Here is an 11,626-nt window from a genome sequence, read left to right as displayed (position 1 = left end):
AGGAGCCCAGTGTCTGGCTTTATGCTGACAGCACAAAGCCTTCTTGAAATTCTCTCACTTCCTCTCTTTCTCTGCCCCTTAAGCGCCTACACACATGCGTGCTCTCGCTCTCTCTCTCTCAAAATAAATAAACTTAGAAAGTAAAATAAAATAAAATAAAATAAAATAAAATAAAATAAAATAAAACCTTCCAATGTTTTAAAAAGTTTTTAAAAGTTTTCAAGTCCTAAAAATACAGAAATGTTGAAATTTAACTTTGTTTCCAATTCACTCGTTATATACTCTGTATATGTCATTATACATATACGAATATGCAAAAGTGAATGTTCTAACCTAAACAAAGGAATTGCTCAAAGCATTGTTAGTATTCAGATTTCCATTAGTCTTACAGTTTTCTTCTGTCTACATCAGAAGACCTGAATTTTCTGTCTGCTCTATTGCTCTTAACCTTATTTTTCCCCTTAAATAAGGAAAGGCATTAGGAGATTCCTAAAGGTCTTTTTTTCTTTGCCACTATCCCTAGGCAAGAAGGAGGAATTAGCCTTGTAACCAGATCTCTCTAGCCTCTGCATTTAATTTTCAGCAAGAAACCAGGAGACTAAGGATGTTAGGCTGACAGAGAACAGCAGAGGGCAGTATTTACTCATAGCTGAATCATGCCAGGGCTCAGAAAAGTTTTACATTTGGTGGGGTCACTGTGGCAGAAATGTATGACATATGCCCTATATTTGCATTCCTTGGCTTAAATTCGTATTTTTTATATGGTTTCCCTTAAAGGGGAAAGAATACTCACCTGATGAACAGTCACTTTTCTTTCTTAATGAAGCAATTCATGCCACTACAAAAATTAGCCACAGTAGATAGCACAGGAATTAATTGGAGTGCAGTACGTGGCACATGGGCATTCTTAAAGTTTGATTTCATTCTATTTATTTCTATTTTCCTCATATCTATCCTTTCCCCAGACAAAAAGAAAAAAAAACACGAAAGGAAACAAAACTTCATCAGGATTCCTTTGGTTACAAAATGTCAAGGGGGAAATACTCCAACAGAGATCAAAATTCCAAACTTTGCAACAGGAAAAGATCTCCATCTTTCCAAAGGGCTATCATTGTTATTGTTGAAACTGTAAGGTTTAGCTACTGGCACCTGGGATCCATTTGGGAAGGGAAACAAAACAAACACTGAGTTCCCTTGGCTTTTCCTATAGGAAGTCCAAAGTGCCATTGGTACTAAGGCCTCGATGCCCCTCGTCACCTGGAAGGGAGGGGAGGGGGCCAGTGGGTGCAGGGTTAGGGTCTGGCTAGCCCTGGACTTCAGGGAGTTCGTTCTGTAGACAGAGGAAAAACGGGGACGACTTGGTTTGGCTTCTGTAGGGTCACGTTGCACAGCAGCTCTCTCCCCTCCCATCGAAAGAGAGGAGGCAGGAAATGGTTAAAGCAAATCTGCACTGTGCATTCCCAGACAGGCTTTGCTTAATCCTTCCTCCCCGCTCTAACAGACCCTCACCCCCCGCCTTTCTTTTATTTCTCTCGACCCCCTTACCCCTGAGTTATTACTAGCATAACAACCTAACGGTCTTCCCTCAGACCCCGCCACTAAAGTTATTTATCTGCAAACCTGACCCCACCCCCATCTATCCTGCGGCAGCTTTTTGCTGTTATTGCTCTGACGCCGGCCAAGATTTGACCAAAAAGAAAGGAAGAAAAAAAAAAAAAAGGGAAAAAAAAATCATCCCCCTTCTCAGCGCCTCCGACTCGCCGGGCTCCCACCCCCGACCGCCTACAGTCCTCCGGGAGGCTTGAGTGATTAGCATCCTGAGAAGCCAGTCGGAGGCCCAAAGAGCCGGCGAGCGCTCGCGGTAGGAGTGCCAGGCGGGGCTGCCTGAGCTCCGGCCCAATGGGGCTGGGGTGAGGGAGGGGCAGTAGGTGACAGGACCCGGAGCTAGGGGGAGTCAGGGCGAACTAAAGTGCGGGGATCAATGAGCGGCGAGCAAAGTTTCGGAGTGCTGCTCCAGCTCGCGGTCTGCCCTCCCCCTCTGTTTGTGTTTCAGCGACGGTCGCTGCGTGCGTGTGTGTGTGTGTGTGTGTGTGCGCGCGCGGTTGTGTGCGCGCAGCGGGGAAGAGGCGGGGAGAGCGTGAGGGACCAGCCGGAGGTGGCGAGCGGCTCGCTGAGCTCCAGCTCCACAGCGGTTCCACCTTCATCCCGGGCGGGCGAGAAGGAGAGCGCTGACAGGCGCCGTCCGGAGCTGCCACGGGCGCCGCCACAGCCCAGCGCCGACTTCCCCGCCTCCACCGCCAGCGGTGAAGGAGAAAGAGGGACCAGCCACCCCCCTCCCCCCCGCCCCAAACAAAAAGACTCGTGGATTACAAAGTGAAACTGACACGGGACAATAAAAGCAAAGATAACGCGGGCAGGGTCGAGGCGCGCTAGAGTGGGCGTCTGACCCGGGCCGCCGGAGAACCGATCCCCCTGGCATGGTGAGGGGAGGGGACCCGGGGGCCGCGCGCTGCTCCTGCCCGACCCCTGCGAGGCCCAGAAGAAAGGGGGACGAACCTGCACTCGATTTGGATGTACAAATAATGAGTCGGCAGGCACCTCGGCAGAGGTAAAAAAAAAAAAAAAAAAAAAATGGTGGGGAGCAGTGGATGTTGCCTGCGCGCGACCACCGGCTCGAAGCCGCAGCAGGGGCGGCGGCGGCGGCGGCTGGAGGCGAAGGGACGGAGCTGAGCGCTCCCGGGTACCGGAGCCCTAGCTCCAACGCCAGCGCTCCGAACGCAATCTCCGGCTGCAGGAGCGCCGACGCCGGCGCCGGGGCTCGCAGCGGCCACTTGTGCAGCCCTGTTGGAGGGGCCTTGCAGCCCTGCTGTTGAGGAGTGGGGACTCGAGGAAACCCCTCGTCTCCAGCTTTGGGGAAAGGAATTCGATAATCTCCTGGTGCCCCACCGCCCCCTCCCCCGTGCGCAATTGTTCTTTCCACACGTCGCTACCGCTACCGACGTTTGTTCTTCCTTGCCTCTTCGGTTTCGTCGCCCCGGGTAAGTTCTAAAGTTTCTGAAGACAATTGTTTGCAATGATTCCTCATATACCTTGAATACAAGCAACCTCTCCCGATCCACGTCCATACCCGGGCGAAAACGCTCAGACTGTCTGGATTCTAAAACAAAGTGAAAGGCGGGGAAGAATGTAGGGGGGTTGAGAAACTTTTCTGGGAATTCATCAGCGCACTGGAGTGTCCCGCGGAATGCCTGGACGCTTTTTCGTCAGGGCATCTCTCTCGTCCTACAAGTCCAGATGGCTACCTGGAGCCCTTCTCTGACGCGATTTGCTTTTGCTGGGCTGGAGGGTCTTTGAAATAGAGCTCGCAGAGCTATCGGCCTCAGTATTTGCTGGGGCTACCTAATCCCTGCTCTTATTCTTTTCGCTTCGTTTCTTCCTTCTCTTCATCACACCGTTCCAGGGAGCCAGGACCATGGACTTGGCAGCAGACGGGGCTCCTGGACGCCCGTGGCTCCAGCTGCCCACTCTGTCGGTATTTCAGCTCCTTCGGGTCTTTTGGCTGCTCTCACAGCTCCCCGGGCCGGCCCGGGTCAGCGGGGCCGAGCAGCGCCAGGTGTTCCAAGTGCTGGAGGAGCAACCTCCCGGCACGCTGGTGGGCACCATCCAGACGCGCCCCGGCTTCACCTACCGGCTCAGCGAAAGCCACGCCCTGTTTGCCATAAACAGTAGCACCGGGGCCCTCTACACCACCGCCACCATCGACCGCGAGAGCTTGCCCAGCGACGTGATCAACCTGGTGGTCCTTTCCAGCTCTCCCACCTACCCCACCGAAGTGCGAGTGCTGGTGCGGGACCTCAACGACAACGCCCCCGTCTTCCCCGACCCCTCCATCGTGGTCACTTTCAAGGAGGACAGTAGCAGCGGGCGCCAAGTCATCTTGGATACGGCCACCGACTCGGACATCGGCTCCAACGGTGTGGACCATCGCTCTTACCGCATCATCCAGGGCAACGAGGCGGGGCGCTTCCGCCTGGACATCACCCTGAACCCGAGCGGCGAGGGTGCGTTTCTGCATCTCGTGTCCAAGGGCGGGCTGGACCGCGAGGTCACACCGCAGTACCAGCTATTGGTGGAAGTGGAGGACAAGGGCGAGCCGAAGCGGCGGGGCTACCTCCAGGTAAACGTGACTGTGCAAGACATAAATGACAACCCCCCAGTTTTTGGCAGTTCCCACTACCAGGCGGGGGTGCCTGAGGACGCGGCCGTGGGCTCCAGCGTCCTCCAGGTGGCGGCGGCGGACGCGGACGAGGGCACCAATGCGGACATCCGCTATCGGCTGCAGGACGAGGGAACTCCCTTCCAAATGGACCCCGAAACGGGGCTTATCACGGTGCGGGAGCCCCTGGACTTCGAGGCCAGGCGCCAGTACTCTCTTACCGTGCAAGCTATGGACCGAGGCGTGCCTTCCCTCACTGGGCGTGCCGAGGCGCTCATTCAGCTGCTGGATGTCAACGACAATGACCCGGTGGTGAAATTCCGCTACTTCCCCGCCACCTCGCGCTACGCCTCGGTAGATGAGAACGCTCAAGTGGGCACTGTGGTGGCTCTGCTCACCGTGACGGACGCAGACTCGCCCGCGGCCAACGGGAACATTTCCGTGCAGATTCTAGGGGGCAATGAGCAGCGCCACTTTGAGGTGCAGAGCAGCAAAGTGCCGAACCTGAGCCTCATCAAAGTGGCCAGCGCCCTAGACCGAGAGCGCATTCCTTCTTACAACCTGACAGTTTCGGTCTCAGATAACTACGGGGCGCCCCCTGGCGCAGCGGTCCAGGCGCGTTCTTCTGTGGCAAGCCTGGTGATTTTCGTAAATGACATCAATGACCACCCTCCTGTCTTTGCGCAGCAGGTGTACAGAGTGAACCTGAGCGAGGAGGCGCCCCCGGGAAGCTATGTGAGTGGAGTATCTGCCACTGATGGCGACTCTGGTCTCAATGCTAATCTGCGTTACAGCATCGTCTCTGGCAATGGACTAGGTTGGTTCCATATCAGTGAACATAGTGGCCTGGTGACCACTGGGGTTGCTGGGGGCTTGGACCGTGAACTCGCTTCCCAGATTGTACTGAATATCAGTGCTCGGGACCAGGGGGTTCACCCCAAGTTTTCCTATGCCCAACTTGTAGTGACTCTCCTGGATGTGAATGATGAAAAGCCAGTATTTAGCCAGCCAGAAGGGTATGATGTGTCTGTGGTTGAGAATGCCCCAACAGGGACAGAGCTACTGGTGCTCAGGGCAACTGATAGGGACCTGGGTGACAACGGGACAGTGCGCTTCTCCCTGCAAGAGGCCGAGACTGACCAGAGATCCTTCCGCCTGGATCCTGTGTCTGGGAGGTTGAGCACTGTCGCCTCCTTGGACAGAGAGGAGCAAGCTTTCTACTCCCTATTGGTCCTGGCCACGGATCTGGGCTCCCCTCCCCAGTCCTCAATGGCTCGAATAAACGTGAGTCTCCTGGATATAAATGACAACAGCCCTGTGTTTTACCCAGTCCAGTACTTTGCTCATATCCAGGAGAATGAGCCTGGAGGAAGTTACATCACTACAGTGTCTGCCACTGACCCAGACTTGGGTCTCAATGGAACTGTCAAATATAGTATATCAGCCGGGGACAGGTCTCGGTTTCAAGTCAATGCTCAGAGTGGGGTTATTTCTACAAGAATGGCCCTAGACAGAGAAGAAAAAACAGCTTACCAGTTGCAAATAGTGGCTACTGATGGTGGCAATTTACAGTCTCCCAACCAGGCAATAGTAACCATCACTGTACTGGACACTCAAGACAACCCACCTGTATTCAGCCAGGCTGCCTACAGCTTCGTGGTCTTTGAGAATGTGGCTCTGGGATATCATGTGGGTAGTGTGTCTGCATCTACCATGGATCTCAATTCCAACATCAGTTATCTCATTACTACTGGGGATCAGAAAGGTATGTTTGCTATCAACCAGGTCACTGGGCAGCTTACCACGGCAAGTGTGATTGACAGAGAAGAGCAATCCTTTTATCAGCTGAAAGTAGTGGCCAGTGGGGGCACAGTGACTGGAGACACTATGGTTAATATAACAGTTAAGGATTTGAATGACAACTCTCCCCATTTCCTCCAGGCAGTAGAGAGTGTAAACGTGGTGGAGAATTGGCAGGCAGGTCACAGCATTTTCCAAGCCAAAGCCGTGGACCCTGATGAAGGTGTCAATGGCATGGTACTCTATAGCCTGAAGCAGAACCCCAAGAACCTGTTTACTATCAATGAAAAGAATGGTAATATTAGTCTGCTAGGTCCCCTGGATGTTCATGCTGGTTCCTACCAAATAGAGATCGTGGCATCTGATATGGGTGTTCCACAGCTCTCCTCTAGTTTCATCTTAACGGTTTATGTTCATGATGTAAATGACAACCCACCCGTGTTTGACCAACTCTCTTATGAGGTCACCCTTTCTGAGTCAGAACCTGTGAATTCTCGATTCTTTAAAGTGCAAGCTTTTGATAAGGATTCAGGAGCGAATGGTGAAATTGCCTACAGCATTGCTGAAGGAAATACAGGGGATGCTTTTGGCATATTCCCAGATGGTCAATTGTATATAAAGAGTGAACTGGACCGTGAACTTCAAGACAGATATGTTTTACTGGTTGTTGCTTCTGACAGAGCAGTGGAACCCCTTAGTGCTACTGTGAATGTTACTGTAATTTTAGAAGATGTAAATGATAACAGACCTCTTTTTAACAGTACGAATTACACATTTTACTTTGAAGAGGAACAGAGAGCCGGGTCATTTGTGGGCAAAGTAAATGCTATAGATAAAGACTTTGGGCCAAATGGAGAAGTAAGGTATTCTTTTGAAATGGTGCAGCCAGATTTTGAGTTGCATGCTATTAGTGGGGAAATTACTAATACTCGTCAGTTTGACAGGGAGTCTCTCATGAGGCAGAGAGGGACTGCAGTGTTCAGCTTTACAGTCATTGCAACAGATCAGGGGCTCCCTCAGCCTCTCAAGGATCAGGCTACAGTACATGTTTACATGAAGGATATAAATGATAATGCTCCCAAGTTTTTAAAAGACTTTTACCAAGCTACAATATCAGAGTCAGCAGCCAACCTGACACAAGTTTTAAGAGTATCTGCCTCAGACGTTGATGAAGGTAATAATGGACTTATTCATTACTCTGTAATGAAAGGAAATGAAGAAAGACAATTTGCTATAGACAGTACCTCTGGTCAGGTGACGCTAATTGGCAAATTAGACTATGAAGCAACACCTGCCTATTCCCTTGTAATTCAAGCAGTGGATTCAGGTGCAATCTCCCTCAATTCAACCTGTACCTTAAATATTGATATTTTAGATGAAAATGACAATACCCCTTCTTTCCCTAAATCAACGCTGTTTGTTGATGTTTTGGAAAACATGAGAATTGGTGAACTCGTGTCTTCTGTTACTGCAACTGACTCAGATTCAGGTGACAATGCTGATTTACATTATAGTATTACTGGAACTAACAACCACGGAACTTTTAGCATAAGCCCAAACACTGGCAGTATTTTTCTTGCCAAAAAATTGGACTTTGAAACACAGTCTTTGTACAAATTAAATATAACAGCAAAAGACCAAGGAAGGCCTCCTCGTTCATCTACAATGTCAGTGGTTATACATGTGAGGGACTTTAATGACAATCCTCCTAGCTTTCCTCCTGGGGATATTTTCAAGTCTATTGTTGAGAACATTCCCATTGGAACGTCTGTCATTTCAGTGACTGCACATGACCCTGATGCAGACATTAATGGGCAACTATCCTATACGATCATTCAACAGATGCCCAGGGGCAACCACTTTGGCATAGATGAAGTCAAAGGCACTATATATACTAATGCTGAAATAGATCGGGAATTTGCTAATCTCTTTGAGTTAACTGTAAAAGCCAATGATCAAGCTGTGCCTATAGAAACTAGACGGTATGCTTTGAAAAACGTGACCATTTTGGTCACAGACCTCAATGACAACGTTCCAATGTTTATATCACAAAATGCCCTTGCTGCAGACCCTTCAGCTGTGATTGGTTCTGTCCTGACAACAATAATGGCTGCGGACCCAGATGAAGGGGCTAATGGAGAAGTGGAGTATGAGATCATCAATGGGGACACAGACACCTTCATTGTGGATCGTTACAGTGGAGACTTGAGAGTGGCTTCAGCACTGGTGCCTTCACAGCTGATCTATAACCTCATAGTTTCAGCAACAGACCTTGGCCCTGAAAGGAGGAAATCAACCACTGAATTGACCATCATTCTTCAAGGCCTTGATGGACCTGTTTTTACTCAACCCAAATATATAACTATTTTGAAGGAAGGTGAGCCCATTGGTACCAATGTAATATCAATAGAAGCAGCTAGCCCTAGAGGATCTGAAGCCCCAGTGGAGTATTATATTGTTTCAGTTCGTTGTGAAGAAAAAACCGTTGGACGTCTCTTTACTATTGGACGACAAACTGGCATAATTCAGACTGCAGCCATTCTGGACCGGGAGCAAGGAGCATGTCTTTACCTGGTGGATGTTTATGCCATAGAAAAGTCAACTGCTTTTCCCAGAACACAGAGAGCAGAGGTAATGATTTTGTAGTCATTTATGAACTATTTATTGATGTGCTTTTTAGAAGGATTGTTCTCTTTCTGTTTGCTTTCTACAATTATTTACCTTCAATGTTTACTGTTAATAATACTGGCAGGAGCATATAAAGTGTTCTGTTACAAAAACTAACAAGAATCACATAAAATTTAGCTTTAATCCTGGTCAAAACCAAACAGTGAACAGTTTTTATCTTATACTTCACCTCATTGCAATCATATGTATAAGGCCAAGGAGAAATCTAGCCATTTCATAAGTGCAAAACAAACAAACAAGCAAAAAAAAACAAAACAAAAAACATGTATCTAAATTAAATCAGTGCACTAATTAGACACCTCTCAGTAAGGAAGTCTAGTAGAGAATGGGCAATTTCAGGCTTAAATTTCTATTCCAAACTGAAGAAGTTTGGTAGAAATCAGCATTATAAGCATAGTTTTTTGGGAGGGGTGTAACGCAAACACAGTACAGACTGGCAGTTTACATCAGGACAGTATTAACTTTCACATCCTCAGCAGTCTTGGCAGCTTCTTTATAGACAGTGACTAATTTTAATGTGCTGAGCCAAGTTTGGGGGAGATTCCTGATTTCATCTGCTTTTACACTGGAGGCACTATCTTCTGACTTAGGGTAATCCTTTCTCTTCCCTCTTGAATGAAAGCGTGTAATGTGCTGTGAATTATCAGAGATTAGAAGGTGCTTCTTGATACAAATATGTGTTCAGCACTATGCTATAGGCACATGTTGTTCTGTCTGCTGATGGGTAAGAAGTTAGGGTTTCTGGCCTATGCCAAGAGAATTCGAAGCCTGGTCTTCCCTGGGGTGTATTTTAGGCTACTACCTCTATGTATTACTGATTTGTGTTTTAATTAAATTACTTCCAAAGTTGTTTTGATAATCAACTAGAAATCACACAGCTATCCTCTGGAAAGCCCTTGTTCGCTGTTTTCTAAGTTTCTTCTTTTCCTCCACTCCCCTCAAAGACATTCTAGTGTCACTCAGCCAAAAACACAAAATATCAAGTGTGGTTTGTGATACTTGGCAGTAACCCAGACACAATATACTAGTAAAATTGAGGCTTACGTATTTGTTTTCTTGCTTTCTTTCTTCGGGGGGCGGGGAAGAGGTGAGGGGTTTTCTTCATTTAAAATGTTCTTTTGTTATTACTATCTTTTTAATCCCTTGTGATTTTTTTTTTTGTAATAGCTAGCTGTATCTATTCTGCACATAGAGCAGCATCTTCATGTCCTAGAGGATATTAGAGATATAATTAGAGATATAATTCTTAATAGAGATATAATTCTTAGAGATATAATTCTAAGTGCAATTCAGTTTTATCTTACATACATAGCCCTGAAGGGACTTGTAACCCAAATGTCCTCTTTTACCTAATTAGCTTTTTAAAGATCTTAACACATGTCTTATATGGTGAACTATTTGATGTAACTTAGCCCATGATTTACATGTAATTTTATATTAATTTCAGGTCATCCCTCACATTAACTGACCCTCTATTTCCACCTTCCTTCTCAGGGATTATTTACTAGGTAAGGAGATTTAAGTAGTTTGAAAACTGAAATATTTATTCAAGATGGGCAATTAAGTCATTTTAGACTTTAGATGAATTTATTAAACTGTAAAACAAATTATGTTACTGGCTGTTGTTGTTTGGTTCAATGCATTACAGTTTATTAGAACAACATGGAGAATGAGACTAAATGCTCACTGGTATCATTAGATTTATTTTGTCTTGTTATTTATTCATTAAATATGCAAAGAATGACTTAGCTTAAGTTTATTAAATAGTACTGTCTCTGCAATAGGTATGAGAATTAAAAAGTAATAATTATAAGTCATTTTGCTAGTAATAGGGAATAGTATGTCTGTTACTTTTTTAATATCAAATAACACCAATATAAAAAGTTGTTCATATTAACTGCACCCTATTTATTTAAAAATCTGAGGTAACTCATTATGGTGATTTTTTAGAAGAAAAAAAAAAAAAACCTTTCAGGGTATTTTCTGTGAACTAAAGTGCTGAAATTGTAAACCAAGTTTGAGTTTCCAAAGCTCCAACCACTCCTATAATTAAAAGCAAATGTGTTTCTCCAAAGAATATTGAAAGCAGTAGTTGGAAGCTAGAGTTTCATATTATTGTTGGTTGTATCATTCAAGTATATATAATAAAGTTCTTTTTCCCTTCTGCTCAATTAATTTACCATGATTGTGCAGAAATAAGTTATAAGTTACCTCTGGTTGTCAGAGATGATTTTTCAGTTGTTCTCAAGTGCAAACTTTGCTCTAATACATTAAAAAAAAAAAAAAAAAGATTCATGTGCACTGATAGGAGCCTGGGTTGCTTACTCAGGTTTCTGGCTAGAGTCATGGCTGATCACATTCCCTTGGCAAGCAGAGGGTCAGTGGGTAAAAGAGAAATGATTTAATCTGCATTCTTTTTTTTAATCTCTGACACTTGTGGAGAGAGGCAGGGGACTCTGGCTCTGATCTTGTTCATTCCAGATTTCTGTCCAGTTGTAAACCTTCACTTACTCTACTTTGCACATCTAAAACTTTGATATAAATAGGAGTCTTTAAAGACTGGCTTCTGAGTCGCAGATACAAGGTTAATTATACTTTTGGGTCTTAGTATTCTTAGAAAATCTTGATTATGTTAGAACAACTGATATAAAGGGTGTATTGTTTTTCTAGGTTCAACAAAAAATAGGGATGTAGTACTTCAATGAACATTTCTTTTTAAATACATATTGTATGGAAACATAGAACTTAGGGACTTGGTTGGACCTCAACCATGTCAGAGGTTTTGTTTCACTGATCTTTATTATCTCAGAGTGTAGTATATACCTGAGGTGTAATAGATGCTCAGTACATGGTTGTTAAATGAGATTATAGAAGAATTAAGACCAGAATATGTTTTCTTTTGCCTCAAGAATAACTTGACAG

At 46.0% G+C, this 11,626-nt stretch overlaps 1 protein-coding gene across 1 annotated transcript in view; it reads left to right on the top strand.

Annotated features, from left to right (window-relative positions):
• The first annotated feature begins 2,652 nt into the window (after positions 1 to 2,652).
• Positions 2,653 to 11,626, top strand: part of FAT4 (FAT atypical cadherin 4) — a 180,560-nt gene continuing 171,586 nt past the window's right edge. The window contains exon 1 of the mRNA XM_019419174.2: positions 2,653 to 8,647. Coding sequence (XP_019274719.1) covers positions 3,473 to 8,647 — 5,175 coding nt within the window. The 5' untranslated portion in view covers positions 2,653 to 3,472. The remainder of the gene's footprint in view (positions 8,648 to 11,626) is intronic.

Source organism: Panthera pardus, unplaced genomic scaffold (assembly GCF_024362965.1).
Source record: "Panthera pardus isolate Hobbes unplaced genomic scaffold, ASM2436296v1 HiC_scaffold_13, whole genome shotgun sequence".
Lineage (NCBI taxonomy): Eukaryota > Metazoa > Chordata > Mammalia > Carnivora > Felidae > Panthera > Panthera pardus.
The sequence above is the reverse complement of the archived record's forward strand: the minus strand, read 5'-3'. Positions and strand labels throughout refer to the sequence as shown.